The sequence below is a fragment of the Nanorana parkeri genome, unplaced genomic scaffold (genome assembly GCF_000935625.1).
Source record: "Nanorana parkeri isolate BGI_ZX_2015 unplaced genomic scaffold, ASM93562v1 scaffold789, whole genome shotgun sequence".
Taxonomy (NCBI): Eukaryota; Metazoa; Chordata; class Amphibia; order Anura; family Dicroglossidae; genus Nanorana; species Nanorana parkeri.
Window position 1 is genome coordinate 448,228 of NW_017307057.1, and position 23,880 is coordinate 472,107.

General features: G+C 37.1%; 1 protein-coding gene across 1 annotated transcript in view; it reads right to left on the bottom strand.

The window, feature by feature from the left end:
- KHDRBS2 (KH RNA binding domain containing, signal transduction associated 2) overlaps positions 1–23,880 on the bottom strand; it is a 190,893-nt gene that overhangs the window by 140,918 nt on the left and 26,095 nt on the right. Inside the window, exon 5 of the mRNA XM_018564849.1 lies at positions 18,227–18,354. Coding sequence (XP_018420351.1) covers positions 18,227–18,354 — 128 coding nt within the window. The remainder of the gene's footprint in view (positions 1–18,226; positions 18,355–23,880) is intronic.

Here is a 23,880-nt window from a genome sequence, read left to right on the forward strand (position 1 = left end):
ATAGATCAGGGCCCAACAATCTGCAGCTTTAAAGATAAATTAAATGGTGCCCTTGTCACCCCTTGTCACGCAAACTAAAAGAGTTGTGTTATTAGCATAGTTGACTATGTAATGTGTCAATGTTGTCTATGTAATTATCACTGGATTAACCAACAAGACATTAAACTAGAAATTTGCAACAATGTATATTCATGTTTTTGGATACCATACTTTGGAAGCAGTACTCCCAAGTTACCTTTGCCTAATTTCAGCTCTAGTCCTGAATGTCCAAATTATAATTAGGCACTAAAGGCACATTAAGAACAAGATATCTCCAGTTAAGCTGCTCCCTCTTAATTAGGTGACAGAGGAGATCTCCAAAAATGTTATGCAGTCCTACTGAAATTTATTGACACTGCAGACCATAGAAAGTTATGAACTTGGAGCAGTGGTTGACAAATGGTCTCTGTCTTGAAAACATAGTTGTCCCACCTATGACCTGAATATTCATGAACATTTAGTATGATTGCATTGCAGTTTTATACTTTCCCTGTATACTGATTTCTAGCATATAGGGTATACTTATAAGAGTAGTTCCCAGAAATAAGGAAAACTAGTCAGTGAACTGTTTCTGAATTTTAGAAAACACTGCAGTTCCAATTAAATCAGGTAGTCACCCAAGTTTCCTCAACAGCTCTTTAAAATTTACAGTAGACTTATTCCAGAGTAAAGAGATTCCACATCACTATGTGCATTTCTCTTTCTCAATTGTATCACCAACCATATTCAAACTGTTACATTTACAGTGGTTATAAGAAATATTACAAACATTAAATACATTAGGCTTTCTATTTGAGACAGCAAGGAGCCTACAGCAAAGGGTTTTGGTAATACCTCTACTGTATTCAAATGGGTGAGCAAAATATTTTCCCACTAGATTACCAACAAAAGGAAAAACAGTGGATAGCCATGGCCAGATGAAAACCAAAACCCTGGGAATATAGTCTACAGCTATGGCCTATGAGTGTAGATATCTAGTGCTTGGAAACATGCTATGCTTGTAATTTAATAAAAACAAAATATACATATTGAATAAAAAAAGCTACAAATAATGAGCAATGTAAGCACATAACCAGAAATGGGTGAAGACAGAATTGGGCCCATAGACAAAGTAATGGTTTTACTTCACTCCCCCTCTCCCTTCGTATAACATTATTATGGTTTGCAAAAGGCACAGAAAAGCTGCCCCATGTACTGTCTATATTGACATGGCTCACCATATCAGAGACCAGGGGGGGTGATTTATAAATTATCCACCCAGCCATATACCTTGGGCAAATGCCATTGCATGACATTTTGGCCCCTCGATGGAGCCAAGCAGCATAGGTATTCCCTATGCTCCATGATTCCATCTAGTGGCAAGAATGCTGTACCAACAGCATTTACCCAGCATATTGATGTGCGAATTATTGATAAATCAACCCCCAGGTGTCTACAAGTACATTTTCTCTTGTAAAGGAGCAGGTAAATGAACAGTTTTGATTCACTATCCCCATAAATTAACCAAAGATATTATCTTACTGGGACAGAAAAAGGGAAACATCTCTCCAATCAGGAGCAGATAACCAATGCTACCAAGACAATAAGTAAAGAGTAAAACATTTTAGTTTTTATTGGAAATGGGATGTAAAGAGGATATCTCACAACTGTGGTACCTGTTTAAATAATAGCTGTCAAAGATAGAATTTCCCCTCACTTTGGGGATATTCCTCTCACTCCCTGTTATGAGAGTATACCTGGGACAGGAAGTGTGGAACAATCTCATAATGGGGAAACAGATAACAATAAAAACCTAGAAATAAAAACAATAAGCAAAACATTTTAGCTAGAATTTCACTTAAAAAAGCAAAACATATTGAAGTTTGTCTTTAAAACCATGTTGACAGCTTACATTTGAAAACCTAATTTCATAGCTTTGGCTGCGACACTATTGGCACCTGTCTAAAGAGTCTTCAAATTACTAGAATTTGTAAAGAAGCAATGCAGACAAAACAAACACGATATGCTTACTAAGATTTGTCTCGCAGTGTTTTGACCAAATGCATGTACTGTTTTTGGTTTGGCGTTTTGCTGTTTAATATTTGATGTCCCCAAATATATTTGCAATTCAGCTTTTCCTAAGATTGCCTTAGAATCTAATTGTAGTTTTTATTGTAATTGCAATCTCTATACAATCTTCTTTACATTTCTCAAAACTATTGAATGTAAAAGCCTACTAAAACAAACAACTTCGTTTGTACCCAATCAGGTAGGCCCTTGTACTAAGTTGTTTGTAGATCTAAAGCAGATTGTAACAATGTAGATCTGAAGCATCTTGTACTTTAGTGGTCTGACCCAATCACCCTAGAGCCAGGGGATATATATGTTTGTGTTTAGTATCTATCTATACTTGCCTTAGCAATTTTCTGCTCACACATTCTAGAATATAGACCAAAGAACAAAAATTTATTAGATTGCAGTTTACCAGTCTTTAGATGTGGTGGCTGCATTCGTTTTCCTTTGTCATACTTATTTTTTTAACTTTATTTTCATCAGGTAATCCTGCTAGTAACACACTTCCTGTCCCTGGGTCACACCGAAGAGCAAGACTATAAACACCTCCTCCTCCTCTCACCTTTCCCATACCATAGAAGGGAGGTGTTCTGTAGGCGTCAGAGATAGCTGAGAACAATGTAACTGCTAGGAGGGCAGCACAGGCAGAGAGCAAAGGAAGTTATGAACTGACATGATTTCTGGAAAGATCAACAGATATTTAAGTACTTCTCAGACAAATATACAAAAACACATTTAATGGTATATTTAACATACCAAAAGGAACGAAATAAGAAGAGTTAATTGAAAGTGTTTTCATACCCTTTAAATGATTATTATTATTATTATACAGCTTTTATATAGTGCCAACAGTTTACACAGCGCTTTACAATATAGGGCAAACATTATAATTACAGTACAATTCAAGACAAGATGGAAAGGCGGGCCCTGCCCATGAGGGCTTACAATCTAAGATTTAAATATCTCCCTCTGTAAATATTGTGATGAACTACACCCAATCGTAGGCCAAGAGCACATATACTGCAATATAAATATAATACCATTACCTTATACCAAATCACAGGCAGAAATATACAATCATATTTGTGCTATTGTATGATAATTGAAGGTGGAAATAATACAGTGCTTCATTTGTCTTTTAATTCATACTAATAATACAAAGCATGACATTTAAATTAGTAACTTATTTTTTAATGAGTCTATAAAAGCTTTAATGATTTTTCAAATGCCATTAACATCCTAACTGCTCCAAACTGCAAAACAAGCTTATTGTAATTTTACAGTTAGGATGCCAGGTTTAGCTACACTACTATAGTATGAAGAAAAAGAAAAGTTAATTTCACATTCAAACTGTTGCTCTGTTCTGCTGGAAAGCCCTAGAGCGTTTTAGATCCAGCAAGATAAAAAATGGTAGCAGCAAGCACAAGGTAATTGTACTTTTTATGATGAGAAAAAAAATAAGACAATTAGATGTTGATGCATACTAAAATAGGAGGTAACTATTAAACAATTATGGTAGCTGTGTGAATACAATATACTGAAATAAATATTAGCAAATGTACTTTAAAAATATTATGTTTCTATAGACATTTATTTGGCTGCCATTTTTTAGAAAACAAACCAACTACCATTATACACATGAACATGAGCATGTATCCTATAACTGACAAATGATGCTGGCCTTAACTCTGCACTGATTAGGGACATTTCTAGGTAGTGGCAAGCTAAGTGATTGCCTAGAGCTGGAGAGGGCACCAGAGCATGGTGGAAAACAGTAATCTTGATTTTCGCTGATGTTGTGCTAACTCATTTATGTTAATTTCAGTCAAAAATGTTTGCTTTGCAGTCTCTTTGCCTTTCATTCCATACCCATATACCTGCATTTCCTTTAGGATGTGCATGTTTGCTTTATACCGCAGATGTCCATTAATGCATGACTTGAAATGTGTGCATCCTTCCATGATTAGGTCTTGTATGTGTGGACATCTGCGCTACAAAGTGTTTAAGCACGGAAAACAGAAAGGAGGGTCTAAGACTAAGAAGTATCAAATTAACACACAGTGTGCATACATTTTACAAGAAATGTAACACAATATGACAGCTTTTCTCATGTGGAAATACTCTGCAGTTCAGCATATGGAGGACATAAGAGGTGGGGTTTTGAAACTATGGATATAAAAAAAAGAGTGTAAAGGATTACCAATACAGGATGAGTATAGACAGTACTATATCAGAACTACAGCACTAAGCAATATTAATGGTGGTCAGAGTGTGATTATGTTCAGTAGTAAATGTCTAGCCCAGGGCACCAAACAGGTCAGAATAGCCCTGGCACTAATAATGTACTGACATTTAAATCCCAAGTTTCATTGCTACCATCTTGTCTGCTGCTAACCCTGAAAAGTTCTTCTGCGAATATGTTGAAATCTGACTTGCATGGGATAAGGAGCAATGTCCACCTTAACAAAAATGTAGAATGGGAGCATATAAACAATTGCATATATCTTCAATAATATATTATGAAATTATGAAGTCCCTAGAATTAACTAAATAAGCTAGGGTGTAGCTTCATGCTGATGTAGAAAGTTCCACAGCCTTGTGGGTTATACTTTTGCACATATTGCTGGGGGTAGAAATCCTTTTTGGCTTACAGCTACAATGCCGAGGTTTGGAAGCCAATTTCCATCTTTGGATTTTCATAGGGGGAGGGGGTTAAAAAGCATACAGGATGAAGGTGCAATAACATGCTCATGAGAGTTGTTTACATTTTCTGTAAAAGTGAAAAATGTAATTGAACTTTATTCAATTACAGTTTGGCATTATAGCTGTAAAGGAAAAAAAAACAGCAAAAACAAACACAATAAAAACTCCAAAATGCATTGAGACCGGAAAAAAAAATACTGTAATCAAAACAATAAGTTGGCAAGAGCTTTGTTATTTTCACTTCAAGTTTCAATCCTAAAAACAATGACATTTTAATGCATTTGAGGGATTTTAAAGAGTGTTTCATGTGTAAATAGTCACAGAGGAAACAAGAGTAGGTGATAACAGGGGATAGTATTATTTGGATGACATAATGTAACGCTTGTTACAGGCCAGTGACTCCATGTTTACAAGATAATGAAAGTATTTTTAGTTAACCAAAAGCAAAAAAAAGAAAACTGCTAATACAGATTCAGACTTCTTTTGGGGACAAAAGTCAAATGTTGTTTTTTTGGCCAATAGTATACTTTATCCTGTACCCTGAACTGCTGCTAAAGAATACACAATATTGATTCACCTAAGAAACTTCCCTAACAACTAGGAATGGGCTTAGAAACCCAGCACTACCTATTTGGTAGTTGAAAACCACCTGGACACAAATATCCAGGGGCTATATTGTTATGGAGCTTTTAAGGGAAACCACACAGAAAGGATTCAGTGGGGGTTTGGGGGTGGTTTCCGGCCTGAACCAACAGGTTATGATATTTTAAAGCATATACAATACCATGTAAGTTCAAACTGTATAAGTGATTTTGTTGAAGATATTTTTCTTCTCAGTTTTGGTATTTCATCTTTTTTTTTTATTATTCTATTTGAATATGTTAGCGAACCCTCCTTCTCCGGAGGAAGCCAAAGTGCGAAAAACATTGAGAACCAGGACCAAGCATCACTATATCTTCAGCTTGTATATCAACCAACTAAGAGAAAAAACTATACAAAGAATATTATGGACAAGTTATCTTGATATACAGTAGTTATACAATTATCTTGATATACAGTAGTTATGGTCCTGGGTAGTTTTGTATTGCTTCCAGATTTTGCCTGTGCTTTTTATCTCGCTTTTTTGTTCTAGTTTGTTTTTTAATGGACGCTAGTAAAATGCCTCTTTTTATGTACTTCATTGTCAGTATACTTTCTTTATGAGTATCAGTTGTATCAGTTGAAAGCCCCATAACAATATAGCCCATGAATATTCGAGTCCAGGTGATTTTCTGCTTTTCTAATCCACATCTATTCTTTTAAATATCTTATTTGGTAGTGAAAAATGTTCAATGCAGACATGACACAGTGTACACTTCTGCTTGCTACTATTTAAAATATTCTTAGTTTGTGTCACTTTTTTACTGACTGCTCACACTTATTTTTCATTGCTTTTAAATATTCATGCTTCATCAGTCAGTATGGCTGTTGCTTTACTGATCAATTACTTTTTTTAAATCTACCTCAATGTTTCTATTTAGATATCTGCAGCTGCCCTGTGATGGGGAGCTGCCATCTCCTGCATGAAACAGTTTAAGAGCATGTTTCATTAAATGGCATGATACAAACTCTCCAAGGTCTTCTTTAGGGATATCTAAAACCAAGAACAAAGATGCAATATATTGCAGCTTACCAGACCTTAAATGAAAAAAATACAATTACTGCAGACACTTCATCTAAGGACCAGTAAGCTGCAATGTTTTACAATTTTGTTTTTGGATTTAGATGCACTTAAATTCCAAAGTTGTAAACTCTAGACAGATATAAAAGACACAAATGAATGCAGCTCTGTTATCATTATTATACCAATACATGTATTTGTAATCCAAACAGTGCATCTGAAAAATTTCAATTGAACTAGCATCAGCCTCTTGCAGTCCCTTTACAGCAGTGCTGGAGTATGAGTGGAAGAAACAGCACAAGGGGTCTCTGATGTGCTGACCAGTGAAATGCTGGTAGCAGAAGAAAGCAGAGTGACAGAAATAAACTCATTACTGTGCTGATTCTCCTTTCACTATCCAGTCACTGGCAACCTTGGTTCAGAGAAAGGGGGTTGAATGATGCTGAACTCAAACTAAATACATCAAGAGGCAAATACAGCCAGTATGGTGAGGGATAGCTCTGAATTAAAGGTTAATATAGAATCAAACATTATTTTCATTTCCTAATGCCTACAGTACTAAAGTTTATCAGCATATTTTTGGCTGAAGTAGAGCTTTTACTATGTATATGTTTTACAGATACTTCATATACACTTGGTCAGAGTCAGACTAGCAAGGAAACTAGATCACCAAAAAACTTAATCCACTTACAGATGCAATGATTGTACAACTATATTTCCATATTTTGTTGTCATTAAACTTGTTTTTATACTGTATTTGAAAAATACTACATGCACCTACTAAGTACCTAGGTAAAACTGGAGCTTTTTCTTTATTGTCCGGTAAGGAACAATAAAGTTATACTACTGCCTTCAGGAGGTTTAGATACTGCCAAACAAAGTAAGTTAAGCCAGCTCCTGTATAAACTAGCTTCTAAACATTGGGTCTCTGTTTTTTGCTAGTGTACTACCAAGTTGGATGATTTTTCATCAGCCTTGCTAAGAGTCTGCTCAAACTCTAACTATAATTTTGTCTTTTTATTTTTCTTCATGTACTCTGTAAATATTGTTTCTTTGATGTTTTCAAACAAAATTTTGTGAAATGCTGCTTGAGCTCATCTATACCTAGCGGTTATCTAGATATCTGGACTGAAGGTTGTGAAGTTAGCCTGGAGTGTGTCCAAAGCCATGACACAGCCTCTGATGTGACCCAGTTTCTGAGGACTCACGTAGTAAGTAAGGTCAGCCAGGATAAAGCACTATGTCGAGTGTTGTGAACAACCTTTCTCCTTCTCCTGCTATTCAGCCTAGAGCAATCAACTTACCACTGCAGTTCCTGATTTTCAAATACTTTAAAATCAGGAACCATTCTCCAGATTAATTCCACTGCTGCCTACAGCGACTTGGTCACCTCTGGCTACCTATTACCCGTTTCAGCATCTGCTGGGTTTGTACGTAGGCCAGGGTTTTTTTTTACTTTAGGCCAGTTTGTTCTACATTGCATGGTATAACATGTCTTTAAATAGTCACACAGTGACCTCAGGCCATATTAATGATAGAAACAATTACTGATGTCTGCTACATAGACCCCGAGACCCCTATTACTATAGGCGTCTATACAGATGCCGGATCGCTTGTACGGTGCGGCGGTAGCTGTGCTCCCCTTCCGCCGCTGCCACTGACTTCCCCGGGCTCCACTGTCCCCCGTCTGAGCTCAGGACTGGCACAGTGGGTCTCCCCTGACAGATCAGAAGAAGATCAGCGAGCCTCCAGCTGCTAATCTTTCCTCCAAACACTGGACCCGGAAGTGATGTGTATTACATCACTTCCGGTGTCACTGTGCACATTCTCCGGCTCTGAGAGCCAGGAGGAGAAGCAGATTTCTGCTTCCTCAGCTTCTTGGGGGTCCCTAGGTGACATTAGGGGTCTGAAAGAACCCTGATGTCTCCATAAAGAGTACCTGTCACATTATATTTGCCATTATATAGGGGGCTTGTTATCCCCTTATGTGATAGCAATAAAGTTGAGTGTAAAAAAATATATATTTAAGTAAGTTATAAAAAAATGGAATTTTTTTTATAGACCCCTGCCCCCCACGTGCACGCACATACAACTCAAATGTGTCTGGTGCACCGACGTGCAAAAACAAAATTGCGCCACACGTGTTAAATATCATTGCAAACGTCGGATTTAGAGCAATAATTCCAGGGCCATCAATCACTGGTAACACTAAACTGATGAGCAGTAAAAGCTTTTAAAGTGTGTCCCATAAAAAATTTGGGGTATTGTAGTTTTTTGTGGTTTCACATGCGAATGCAATTTTAAGGCTTGACATGTTTGGAATCTATTACCCGACATGACCCCATATTTTACCAAAAAAGCGGGTATTATATTCTGTTTCTGTGCACTAAATTTTATTTTAGTGTACTTTATCCTAAAAATACCAGTTTGATAAACATTTGAGCAAATACCGTAAAAAATTGCAACTAACATTTTTTATTCTACAGCGCCTATGCTTTCAGAAAATATATAATTGTTTGGGGGTCCGAAGCTGTTTTCTAGCCAAAAAAATATATTTTATCATGTGTGTGCAAATAGTAAGAAATTGCTCCTGGACAGCAAGTGGTTAAATACAAGTGCCATTGAACAGAATCATGAGTGCAAACACTGATAAAATATATATAAATGATCTGCTGGCATTTTAAAAATGTATTTATTCGGTGCTGCATTTTAAATAAGCAGTATCATAACATGACACATCGGGGAAGTCTTTGCCTTCTTTAAGTGATAAATAAGTGATATGCAGTGCTATCAGCTCATGATTAATAGGGTGTTTGCTATTCATGAAGTGATATCTGTTGCCATAGCAAAAATGCACTGTATCAAAACTGTATTTGTCGAGAATCTTTAAAATTGCTTCATATGCAACACTTACAGATGGGTCGATTGATCGATCTGCTGTTGTAATGGGTACAATGGACCTCACGCAGTTTGATGGATTGCGATATTACACAAGGCAAACATGTATCACTTTATTTTCTTTTTAAAATAAATTGTGTTTACTGTTTCAGACATCAGTGATTATATTTTACTGCAAGCAATATGTTTAAGAAAACAAAGTTTCAGTATTTTCTGCACTTAGGGCCAGTTCCCAATAAAGCATTGCACTAAAGGAACAGTACCTATGTATTTAGTACATGCTATCGCACAGCGCAATGCACTCCATACTAGGTGTGCTGGTGCATTGCATTGACATAATTCTGAATAGCATCCCAAGGTACCTTCCAGTGGGGGTGTATTGCACTACAACACATGATACTGCAATAGTGTGCTGAAAGCTTTTTGTTTTTACATGATTTAAAGAACAAAGAGTTTAAATATTGCCCACAAATCTATCTTTGTTAGTGTGAAATCTTAGTAATGGTTAGCAGTGGTGCTAGTAGACACATAATAGCAGCATGCACTGGTTGATCGCAAAAAGATTGTGCTTATTTTTGAGATGCCACTGAGAAAACTCTAAATGCTAAGGTGCATTGTTACTTTGCTGATAGTTATAATCCCATGAGAGATTGGTGTGCTTAATTCAATGAATGCGGCTACAGCTAATGTACCTGCGTATGTAGGAGCTATGCTGGAACAGGGGGCATTTAAGTTATCTACCTACAGATCCACAATAAAACCTTTTATTCCCAGGGTAAAAATATTAAACAAAAATATATGAACAAATAATATATCTACAAGTGCTCAAGAACTCTTCGTAGTGTTTTAGCGGTTGTGTCTGAAATGTACCTGCGTATGTTGGAGCTACACTGGAGCAGGGGGCATTTAAGTTATCTAAATACAGATCCACATTAAAACCTTTTATTCCCAGGGTAAAAATATTAAACAAAAATATATGAAGAAACAATGTAGTGTTTTAGCAGTTGTGGCTGAAAGTCATCTGTTCCATTGTCTCTCTCTCTAGTTTACTAGTTCATTTTCACATTAGTGGTTTGCTTGTTGTCTATACCCTTGAAACTATTTTTCAGTCTATGGATAAATAAGGCAATATACTGTGTAATGGAGGTATAAACATATGCAAGGGAAAAGAAATGGTCAAAGTATCAATGTCTTGCATACTATGCATGTAATGGAGTTGATCTACTAAAGGCAAAGAGGCTGCTCGCTTTGCAAGTTAATTTTCCCTTAGATTAGTGATTGTGGTGAAAATTCACTTTGCAAAGAATAAAAAATCAGTATACTTTCTGCACATGATTGGATGATGAGTGATGGAAGTCATCAGAGCTTTTCCTCATTCACTAAGTTAAGGGGAAAATTCCACTGCAAAGTGAACACCCTATTTGCCTTTAATAAATCAACCCCAATGAGGCAGAAGATAGGTAGATAGCTATCCAAAATTATGCTATGTATGCTTAGTTTTGAAACTAGAATCTTAACAATTGTTAAAGCAAAGCTCCAGTCTGCAGCAATCTATATTTTTATACTATTCTCTGCCTTTCTTTTAACATTTATCTGAGGTTTTCCACCTTAAAACCAGATTGGAGAAATAGGCGGCATGACCATCCATGCTTCTTTTTTGTCGTGCTATACACTGGCCAGTGGGACAAGTCTGGTGAAACCAACACATCACTACAACAACACTCACAACAAGTGATTGACATTTGACAGACATTATGCCTATCTAAATTAATACAGACATCTTTACCTAAATTTCTGCAGTGTTTTACATGTTTTTGCAGTCCAGACCACACAAGTCTGAGTTATCCTTCCATATTACATACTGCTCATGTGTAAGTGGATAATATAGTATACATTATGACCTCATAGTATAAGGAACACAATCCTAAAAATACAAAAATCAATCCTATTCAATGAAAAACAACACTGCATTTAAAAATAGGGCAACACAGTAACATACATTGCCATTTGCAGAGGAGTTCTTGAGTCTGTGATTTAGGGGATGATTTACTAAAAGCAAATAGGCTGTTCACTTTGCAAGGGCATTTGCACTCAGCAGGGGAAGTTTGCCCTTAGTTCAGTGAATGAGAGGAAGCTCTGCTGTCTTCCAACACCAAATAGTGTTCAAGAAAATAAATGCTGTTTTTTTTCCTTGCACATAATTGGGTATTCTTTACAAAGTGAAGTTTCAATACATTCACTAAGCTAAGGGAAACTTTCCCTGCAAAGAGCAATGTCCCTTGCAAAGTGAACAGCCTATTTGCTTTTAGTAAATCAACCCCTTGGTGTGCACAGGAAGGGGATGGGCTCTACAGCTAACCCTTTCACATACAGATAGAGCTGGCTCTATGGGAGTTATGTGTACTGCAGAGGAGGCAGCATCTAAAACTGACACTGGCTCAATCTCAGTGTGTGTGTGTACAAGATTCAGTGGGTCTTTTGAAGGACTAGGAACCAAAAAGACAGATAATGTGCCTGCTGCAAAATCCTGCAAAATGTTTGTTTTATTTGGCTAATGCATCTAAGATGGTTTCATATCAGCATGCAGAGCTGTATGCTGATGGGATTTTTAGTCAAAAGGGGGTAAAGGTCCGCTTTAAAGCAGGATCAACCTTAGTAAGCAAACTAGTAAACAAGTTAACTATTATGAAGATGAGCAGCATGGTTAAACGGATAGCACTCTAGTTTTGCTGTGCCATGTCCTGGGTTCCTTTCTTAGCACACAACAATACACACATGCCTTTCATATGCTCTTCCCATGTTTCCCAGAGTATCCAAATATATTGACCTTGATTTGTGTGTTTGTGTCTTTTAGTTAGGCAGGGACATCAGATTGGTAAGTCTTTCAGGGGCAGGGGTAAATGTGAATCTTCTCTGTATTGTGCTTCTGAAAAAAAGTCACTGGCTTACAGTACAATTACTAGAGGTGCACTGAAATGAAATTTTTAAACCGAAAATAAAAAAATTGTCAGGTTGAAACCAAATTTTTTTCTCTAAACTTTTTAATTTTTTTAGATTTTATTTTTATAAACTTTTTATTTTTGTATATTTTATTTTTATTTATTTAGTTTTTATTCAATATTTTTATTTTTTAACTTTACTGTCAGGGACTCTGGAAATATCAGGGGTCTAAACAGATCCCTGATATTTTCCTTTTAAAATAGAAAAAGAGATTGCTGACACAGAGTCCTCAATCTCTTATTCCTGTTCATTTATAACTTGTGGAGATACTATGTTTACTATATCCACAATCATGAATGAACAGGAACTGATGTAGCACTTCCTGTTTATTCATAATTGGGGACACTATAAACATACTATGCCAGCGATGGCGAACCAATGGTATGCATGCCACAGAGGGCACGCAGAGGCCATTCTGTTGGCACACGAGCCTAGGTGCCAACCTAGGCTCATGTTTTTAATGAGTGTGTGTGTTGTGTGTTTTTTAATGAAGATGTGTATGTTTTAGTATGTGTGTGATATGTGTGTGTTTTATTGAGTGTGTGATGTGTGTGTTTTAATGTGTGCGTGTGATGTGTGTGTTTCATTAGATGTGTGATGTGTGTGTTTCATGACATGTGTGTTTTTTTAAAGAGTGTGTGATGTGTGTTTTAATGTGTGTGTGTGTGTGTGTGTGATGATGAGTGTGTTTTAATGCATGTGTGATTTATGTGTTTTAATGCATGTGTGTGTGTGTGTGTGTGTGTTTTTAATGCATGTATGATGTGTGTGTTTCCCTACATGTGTGTGTGTGTGTGTTTTTATGAGTGTGTGTGTGTTTTATTGAGTGTATAAATGTTTGAATATGTGTGTTTCCCTATTTTCCCTAAGACAGTGATGCTGAACATTTTTTAAAACTCCAGTGCCCAAACTAAAACGCAATACTGAACTGATTTTCAATGTTGACACTTTGAGATAAATAAATTGATTTTGCGTTGCAGTTTGGGCACTCAGGTTCAAAAGCGTGCGCCATCACTACTATGCTCTCAATTATTTCCAAGCATCCAGCAATCAGCTGATTGCTGACTGCTTGTACCCGCTCTTTACTCTGACTCGCGGTGCAGGAGGAGAGCTTCATCTATTTTGACTGCTGGCTCCACCTCCGGGAATTTGCCACAGGATGCTGAGTGGGGCAGTGCGTTAGGAGAGGTCAGCCTCCTGTGACATCCTGGCTCACATCGCTCCCCATCCCACTTGGCCGCCTAAATATTTCTCTCCTCCCCGCTGAATGCTGTTCTGTGTCAGAGGGGACATAGAGCAGTGCCCAGCGAGGAGGAGAGAAACTAGGCATTCACTGCAATTAGGATTTTCCCTACTATTATCCAGAGTCACCAGTCTATGGAAAGTAAGATAGATTCTGTTTTGGATTCCCTATCATTTTCAAAATCAGCCTTGCATAAACTATTCAAGCCACCATAATTCTTAAAGTGGGCTGAAAGTGAAAAAGCTCACATCTGGGCTTTTACACTAGAGGAGGGTATATTTTTTCACTTTTCATCATGAAACCAGTTCTTAAAAAAAACTGTATGTCAGCATTACACTATGAACTACGCAAGTGAATCACCATACCCTCCCAGAAATGTGTGTAAATGTCTACCAACCAACAACCTCGCATCAGCCATTAGAAGTTGCTGAGAAATAAGACTGACTACACTCTTATACTAAAATGATTTAGGATGGCAAAGATGGTTAAATACGTCATGCCTTGTGATAAGTGGCAGTGAATACATATTCTATGATGGTATCTGCAAGATTGCTTGTGCAATACTAGACTTTCCTGACAGTTATTTTAGCCCTTCCAACTCTCCATTGACATGTGGTTTGGTAGACACGTATCAAGTATGGATACAAATGTGCACTTTCTAGGAAACCACATATCACAATTATGGGCACTATCTGATAAATAGGCCAATGTGCTGACAATGTTTGTGATAAGCTACTATGCTTCATCTATTAAATAAAACTGAGTATTCATATCAAATATTTCAATAAGTGCTTCTGGATTTTAATCCATGTTTATATCGAAGGTCTCGTTCACACCTAGGCGTATTGCATATGCGCGTCTGTCGCGCAACCGTCGCACGTTTTTTTACCGCGAAAAAGTTGCGCGACAAACACGCGTTTCCGAAGGCTACTTGGCTGTATCCCAATAGAAACGCAACAAAACGGCCCAAAGTAGTACATGTACCTTTTCAGGTGTGGGCCGTTTTGTAGCGCATTAGGGACGGGCGGAAATACGCCATTTATATTTTTGAGCATTTTGTAGAGCGTTCGTCGAGCGTAGAACGCGCTACAAAACGTTCAGGTGTGAACGAGGGCTAACTGTGTTAATTAGAGCACAGTTCTGAATATTTTATGTTTCCTTTGGATGGTCACTGAAGTTTGATGATAAAAGGAGATTATAAAAGGGGCAATACTTTGTATAAAAAGAGCAAAATGTATGACCAACGACATCCAGTCCAAGAGAGTACCATCGGATTGATAACTATCCATTATCAGTGGTTTTTATCAAGGTAGGTGGATGGTTCCATGAAAGAGCAATATATCTACAGCATAACTGATCTTGAAGTGCTGCACTACTCGTTTTGGAGACTATTCCTCTTTTTCAGACAGTTATGAATGCCCATACCCTATATCTTTCTAGGATTATCATCTTTGCAAAGTCTGAGAATATATACAGTGTATCTGCAAAGATTGTAGAGCATGTATATTTGTGCTTTTGTTTGAACATCGTTGACATGTGTTCACATGTATTCACACACGGGTTTTGTGACTGTTGGCAAATGACTTTTTAAAAGAGATAGTAGCTATTAATGTGTGGTATTATAGTATAGTATGTTTGACCTTGTTGGAACATTGGTTTTCTCCAAAAATGTCTTCATTTTTTTGTTTCCCATTCCAATAATACTAAAATGTTATATTGGATTGGCCAACATGTTACTTTGCATACCTAATTATTAAATTATGTTATAAAAGTCCCGTATCTTTATAAATGCATTTTATGTTTAAATTGCTTGCTAAAATTGGGAACTGTTAATGAACTTGCAGATCCTGTACTGCTGACTGAGAGTCTCTCCTAAATGATTGTCTCACCTGTTTAGGCATCCTCCTTCAGAATGTACATTGCAGTTCTCACCACTAACATTACATGTTTAATGGAGCATCGGTAAGCTAAAGCTTTAAATGATTTTACATTTGAAAAATGATAAATGAGTCTCAGCAATCAGTCTTTCCCCTAATATTTTCCGTCAGCAGATCTACATACATCTATTCTACTGTACCCAGTGGCTTCACATGCCTGTGTCTTGTTCTGTTCCCCCAAAGGAGTTTATCCCTCAGATTTATGGCACAGTTCAATAAAAACGTTCACTGGAAAAGTCAACTGAGATTTATCATTAAAACATAAATCTTGGTGATTTCTGCTTCTCACCTCCACCTACTCATTTACACAATTCATCAAGTTCCCTGCATATGATATTCTGAAAAGTAACGTGTTGGTTTTATACTCAAATAAAATCCGTAACAAATGGAGTATGCTTTGTTTTAAATCTGTACCTGTAAATGTACATTTAATGACTGTATTTCTTTTTTTTTTATCACTAGGATGCATTTCCCTAAAAATGGGAACAACTAAACTAAAGCAATTTGGTGTATGCATTTAAAGTGGAACCTGTAGTGTACAATAAATGTGTATGTGCTTGCCTGATTATAGAGTACCTAGCTTGCTGTATAATCATGCAAAGCCCTGAAGGATTTCTCCTTAAAAAACCTTCAGTGCCCAATTTAAAGTGAACCTATCATGTCCACAAAAAAGGGGATTACTGGCAAGGTGCAGATAAATATCTGCTACTGTTTTCACAATAATTCTGTTGTGCCCAGGGAGGGACTAGTTTTCCAGCATAGACCTCACATTTTCCCCATGTCAATATTAAGCTCCACCTCCATTCTAACCCCACCTGCTTTCATTCATCTTTCTTTTTTGTCCTTAATCAATTTGTATTAATTGAATAAACATAAACATATTCAAACAACACTTCACCACATCTACAACAGTATCAAGACATACTTAAAGGAAGGCACAATCTTTACTCATCAGTGTAGTAATTGACACATCTCCCCTGGCTCATATCTATCTATCCATCTGTGTCCTCTATTAATACAAATGACAATATTTATAATCTTCTAACTAGCCAGTTCTATTCACCTAGCTGACCCATGCTGACTTCTCCCACCTTAAGTTACCCCCGCTAACTACTAAAAAGCTTGATTTGCTAACCACCAGTATGTCTGATTTCCTATACAGGCTCCTAAACCCAGCTAACTGAGCCACTTATTCACTCCCCAAACTCTCCTACATTTTCCAACTATGCAATCAAAGATTGGTGATGAACGCCGGCAAAGAGAGAAGGTGGCATTCACCCGGTGGGATAATCTATGCTGCTAGGTCCTCTCATCTCTCGTGCAACTGTCAGGCTCTTGGTCCATGACCAAGTACCCTACTTTTCAGAGGGGGTGACACCAAAACATGTTTTGGGTGTCACCCCCTGATGGTGTAATCTTGTGATGCCACTGTAGTTTGGAAATAAAAGTACCATGTCTGTGTTTGCAGATGACATCAAGCTGTGTAGCAGAATAAAGTCCTTACAAGATGACTCCAGCTTACAAGCAGGCCTGAATGAACATAGGCAGCTATGTGGCAAGTGAAGTTTAATGTTGATGAAGTAAAGTTATGAACTTGAGGAATAAAACCATGCATGTATTATACACTTTATACAATCAATGAGAAGGATCTGTGTGTTCTGGTAGGCCATACACTTAATAATTGCATACACTGTCAATCTGCAGTTTCTAAAGCAAGCAAAATACTTTCTTGTATTAAAAGGGGTATAGACTCCAGAGACAAAGACATAATCCTGCCCCTGTACAAAGCATTAGTAAGACCTCATCTGGAATATGTAGGTAAGTCTTTTAGTCACTAAAAGGATATTGTGGAACTGGAGAGAGTGCAGTGAAGGGCAGCTAAACTGATAAGAGGCAGCTATGAGGAAATATTAGCTGAACGGAATATGTTCTCTCTTGAGAATAGGTGATGGGGGGGATATGATAACCATGTAGATATACATAAACAGTCCATATAGTGAACCTGGTACACAATTATTCACTTAAAGGTCCCTGCAAAAGACAAATGGGCACGTTTTTGCATCTAAAGGAAAAGAAGTTTAACCTTCACATATGCAAAGGCTTCTTCACAGTAAGAGCTGTGAAAATGTGGAATAAGCTACCTACGGAACTAGTTCCAGCTAGCTTATTTGCTTAAAAAAATCTAGATACATTTCTAAATCCACAGAATATAACTAAAAATTAACATTTTATATTAAAAAAACACCAGGCATTGCTGATCCAGATAATATCTATTTACCTTAGTGTTTCATGAAGGATTTTTTTCCTGTTTGAAGCTAATTGGACCATGCTTTATTCTATTCTTCTATAGGTCGAACTCTATTGACTTGTATCGTTTTTCAACCTGACTTACTATGTAACACTCAGCTTTACCCAGATCATATGTTGTAAATGATATAATAATTGTGTGTCCAGGTGTACTTCAATAGTAATATTAGTTGTAATCTTATGGGGTGCTACAGGCATCATAGACTGTTGGTAATTTGCACACTGTAATAAATGAGGCTTGTTGAAGTTTAGTGATTTGCTGTAGTAACTAAAATAAACATCACACAGGAGAGCTAGTTTTACATCACAATTAAAGCCATACATGCACAATTTTAGAGACACGCATATTGACCATTTTATACTGTTATACTGTATAGAAAGAGTTACCTTTGGATACTGTTTCACTGGTATCAAAACTCGTTCTGACAGTTTAATGTTTTTGTTACTGATTATGTCTAAGTATTTCTTTTCCTCCTCTTCTTTTTGCTCCACAGACTCCTGGAACTTTTCTATTTCTGTGAAAAACAAAATCAACACATTCACTATCTTCATCAGATCTAGTTAACAATTAACAATGTAACTCTGTATGTACATCTGCAAATCTGCATATTTTATATTGTTGTTGTTGTTATGTTGAATTGATAATGTAAATATATAAAATCTGATACGAGCTAAAAACCATACAGCTTTCCAGTGATGGAGGCAGATGTCCAGAAGCTAAGCTAATGTACTTTAGGTTTAAATTAACTTACTAAAAGATTGCATATAATATTAAAAGTAAACTCAAAATAAAAATATATGCCTTAAAAAGCATGTAGGTATTGGTGTACTGCTCCAGCCCACCCACCCCCATTTGTCAGTAATCTGTTAACCTGGGAACACCATTTGTTTTCCTATTTATTATACAGGAGAGGCATTCCCATTACTGAATACCTTTGTCAGAGCACTGATTGTTTGCAGATATTGCACTTTAATTGTTTTTTTCACAAATATGCAAACATATTTAAATTACTACTAATAATTAGGATGCAGATCAAGCTCTCTCAATTATTAAAAAACAAAAATGCATCTGTGGCAGCATAGAGAGGAGTTGGAAGATGGAAACTGGTATTTGGTATGTTTTCATGATCCAATATTAAAAGGATAGGATCAAATTATCTTCCACTCCAGTACACTCTACTGTGAGTTTACCAACTAACATAACTAACTGTTGTGTAGAAGCTAGCCACTAGAAAGAACCATTTGGAATTGGATCCCTAGAGGGTATTTTAACAGCTATCAGCCTAAAAGACTACCAGTAGCATTAAACTATATGCTTCCTTAAGTGTTCATGTGTATGGGCCATTTGGCTCTATTCAAACTATTCAGCCCTTAATTTAATGCAATAATTTAGAAAATGCTCTATGGACATTCAGAACAACCACCATGCCACTATTTTCCTTGAATATGTCAAAATTCAAGGGAGAAATGTAAAAGAAAAAAAATAGTATATTGACTGGTTAAGGCTCTCCTGACAGTCTATAGATGTTGGCCATGATTAGCAGAGTGCTTCCCCAGGGAACCTTATATGTTCAGTCTGAATGGGTTCTGCATCTATCATGTGTGCACAAAGCCTGAAACTATCTGCATGGCGCAGCCTGCTAGAAACAAACTACTAGAGGTGGTAGCATTTATTAAAGTAATGTTAAAACTAGTTACCAAAAAAATTCTGCATGATTTTTTTCCCCTTATGTCAACTCATCCCAGTTATGTAGGGCTTGCATTATCATATACATTATTTATTTAAAGTGAGTCACATGGAAATTATTATGACTTATGTATAAGATAAACAAAACAAGGAGTTCTGTCTCTTCCAGACAGTTTTTTTCAATCTTTGCTCTCAGTCTGTCCTCATTATGTCTAGTTCACAGTGGGATGTCATGCACAGAATGGTATAACCAGCAAATATTAAAACTGATAGGTCCTGTCATGAAACTGTAAAATGTATAGTTAGCACTTTCCAGCTCAGAAACTGCAGTGCCTGTACGTCTGTACATTTGCACTGTTAAATTCCTAAATCTATGTCATCTCACCTTGTGATACGAATATCATATATTGCTTTTACAGTAAACAGCAGAACCCATATGATTCAAATGTACCCAGAAGATAATGTAGACTTTGTTATCAATCTAGTGTAATTTAATATGTCAGGCTGCAAGAGTCAGGAACTTTCACAGGGTTATTCACAAAAGGGTGAAGAGTTTGGAGAAGGCCAGTGAACAATCTAGGACAGGGGTGCCCATTAGGTAGATCGTGATCTACCAGTAGCTCTCAAAGCTGATGCTGGTAGATCAGGAAGGGTGTGAATGGTGGCCCCTTTATTCCATTTTGGTATATTTATTTAGCTGTGCACACATGATTACCTATTAGCCTGAGTCTGCTGAGCCAAGCTCCCTGACACCTTTCTGTTTGAAACTAGTGGTTGAAGTGCTATGTATTACATCAAAGAATATTAGTTTACACAGCCTGTTGCACTGCACTGTTTGCAAAATACAGCAAGGTGAGCCAGGAGAGAGGGCGGGGAGAGACAGCCAGGAAAGAGAGAGAGGAGAGACAGTCAGGGGAGAGAGCAAGGAGAGACCGCCAAGAGAGTGAAGAGAGACAGCCAGGAGAGAAAATGAGGAATTACAGCCAGGAGAGAAAACGAGGAATGACAGCCAGGAGAGAGAGAGAGAGAGCGAGGAAAGACCACCAGAAGAGACAGCCAGGATGATGAGCAAGGAGAGACAGCCAGAAGAGCGAGGAGAGACAGCCAGGAGAGAGAGCGAGGGAAGGTTTTTTTTTCCGTTGGTAGATCTCATGTAGCTCGTTATATGAAAGTAGTTCTTAACACAAACAATTGTGGGCACCCATGATCTAGGACAACATACAGTAGCTGAATTGTAAAGTAAGCTGAATTGGAGATTTTTTTCCAAATCAGCTTTTTTGGCCTAGATTGTTTATTTTTGTGAATAACCCTGTTAGTGTATACAGGTGCATAGATCCCAATACCTAAAAAATAGGGTTGTTTACAGCAAGCCTGCCTCTGATTCCTTTTGAACTTGTTCAAAATATACCCAAATTCCAATACAGTACACCCACTCTATTAAACCAAGTCCTCCTTGAAATTTGAAAACAAGGGACAATGTTAAACAAGACAGTCAAAGGAGACAAGGAAATAAAGATAAACATATGATACATAGACTAGAGCTCCATCTTTTGGCTGCACATGAAAATATAAAATATTCATATGCAATATTTGATATTTACTTGGCCAGCAAAACAACATTTTTTTTAATTCAATTTTTCTAAATCTCATCATAATAAACTAAATATATATAAATTCATAAATATATGTAAAAAAAATGACATAACATTTTAAATGTTGTAATGCAATAGTGATTATGGATTAGGACAGTACATGTATTGCACATTTGACCCCTTATTGACGGGAGACGTCCAATGTATGTCCCCACCACTAAGTGTCCAAATGACTGATCACGTACACTATACATGATCAGCTATTTAGGGCTCTGTAGTGCTGGTACCCGCTGAGAGTCAGCGGTTACAGCTCACTAATGGATGCCTCAGTTTTGAGGCATCCATTAATGAAAGAGTTAAGCTTTTTCAGACACCCGATCACTTTCAGGAATTGGGTGTCTGACAGTAAAAGCAGAGTGGGATTTACTGGTCTTGCTGTCACTTTTGACAGCTGGTATAAACCAGGATTAGGAAATCCCAATGTATGCCATTTTTTTTCTAAAGATTCAGCAATAGAAACATTTAGCTACATGTTTCTTTTGCTGAAATAATGATTGCAGGCCTCTGAACGATCAGAAGCCTTTAGTGACATCTGATCCTGAAATACTGTAGGATCAGCATGTCTGGATCAGTGTCACGTAGGTTATTATTGGCTGTTCCTAAGTTTGGAGCAGCCTAATAATAACCAAAAATTAATCAATTACATTAACATGCAGTCATAGTGAGATTCATTCACAATGGCTGCTTAATATAATTAAATAAATAAAATAAAAGTGTAAAAATGTTTTAAAAATAGTGGAATATGTCAACAAATAAAGTGTAAAATAATAAAAATAAATGTAACAAATAAAAATTATATTATTGAAATATATTTTATACTATTAACCCCTTTCAATGAATATCTGCAGCTGAGCTGCAGATTTATTTTTCACCCTAAGGGGTTAATTTTTTTATTTACCCCTCATGACAGTGATGTTCAAAGTATGTCACTCTCAAGTGGGACGCTTAGTGACAGTGACATTGTATTCTAGGTGAAATATTTTAATTTTAGGCTGAGAAGTACAGAAACATTTCCAAAATCCCAGGGATGTGAGGTTTTTCCAAATAAAGGACAAACAAATGAATGTATTTAAAGTATTTTTAGCTGTGCTATTTTTCAAAAAAATACTAATAATCAAAATCTTTACGTTTTTTCCTCATTTTTTTATATTGTATTTGTCCTAAGCGAGGCGTTAGGCACACATATGTGATATAAACATATAGCCCTATCTGTCCTCTAAAAACAATATATAATTTGTGTGGGTGCACTTAGAAAGTATATTACTGACGGGGAAGAATCACGCAGAAAAAATTTAAAAAGTGCTTCAGTGATTAACAAATATAAACTTAAAACAACCTTAGTCATGAAAGGGTTAAACTACACATATGCTGTGGAGATGGTACTATGGTACTCTGATCTATGAGTTTGATAGGTGCAACAGGATACTGCATTTATTTTGCAAGGGTACAAGTGCACATACATATGGCAGTTTCCAGGCTATATGTGTCTCACTGGGAACATGTAAAAAGTGTCCCTCTTCCCATGTACACTTTGTTAAAGAGCAACAACTATCTATTTCCTTTCTGAGACAAAAGAAGAACTAAATCACAGTTATTTTTAAACCAGAGTAAAGACATAGGGGTCTATTCACAAAGCTGCCGAAGGATCTGGCCGTAGCTTCGGCCGATCCTTCGGCTGGCTTCGGCCCCAGGACCCCTTCGGTTCAGCTCCCGATCACGGCCGAGCAGCTCAGTCGAGCGCTGAGCCGTGCTGAAAGCCGAAGCTGGCCGAGCGGCCGGCCATTGGCCGGCCGACAGCCTATGCCGGAGGTTCGGCTCAGCCGATCCAGATGTTGGATCGGCTGAGTCGAACTCCTTCTGCACTTCGGGTCAGCCGAACATGCTGAGCATGTTCGGCTGATCCGAATCCACACGAAGCTAGCCGATGTACGGCTGATTTCAGCCGATATACGGCTGAAATCAGCCGTACCAGCCTGAAGTGAATAGCCGAACAGTGTTCGGCTCACTTCACTTCTGATCGGTCATTCACTCAGCTGCCCTCGGCAGCTTTGTGAATAGACCCCATAATTTCCAAATCAGATGATAGCAACAAAACAGAAAAATGCTTACACAAGTCTATATAAAGTTACACAGAAGAAAATGGATATTATGATGTAAGGCAAGCAACACACCAATGCTGAATTGTTTCCCTAATTATTTTGTTCAAAGTCTCAAAACTAAAATGTTGATGCTAAAATATAACACATATACTAAACCATTTAGCCCTTTTGTTGCCAGAGCCTTTTTTATTTTTGGCACATATAAAAAAAGGAAATTTTCTAATTAGCTAATACCCCAAAACAAAATATATTTTCTGAAAGCATACATCCTTGAGAAAAAATGTATGTAATGTTTTACATCACACAATATTTGCACTACTGATTATTAAATCGATATTTTTAGTAAACAATGCAATTAAATTAATTTGAGTGCACACTGCAAAGTGTGCCCGCAAAGTGGCAAAAAAAACTATGGGACCAAAAATAGACAATTTTTAGGAAGCCTTTCCAATTTATCAATTTAGACTGAACCACGAATAATGGCCCTAGAATTATTACTGTTACCCTGGCATGTGTGATGATACCTCATATGTGTGGTGCAATTGTTGTTTTCGTACCTGTACATACTCAACATCCAAAACAATATACAGTATATATATATAT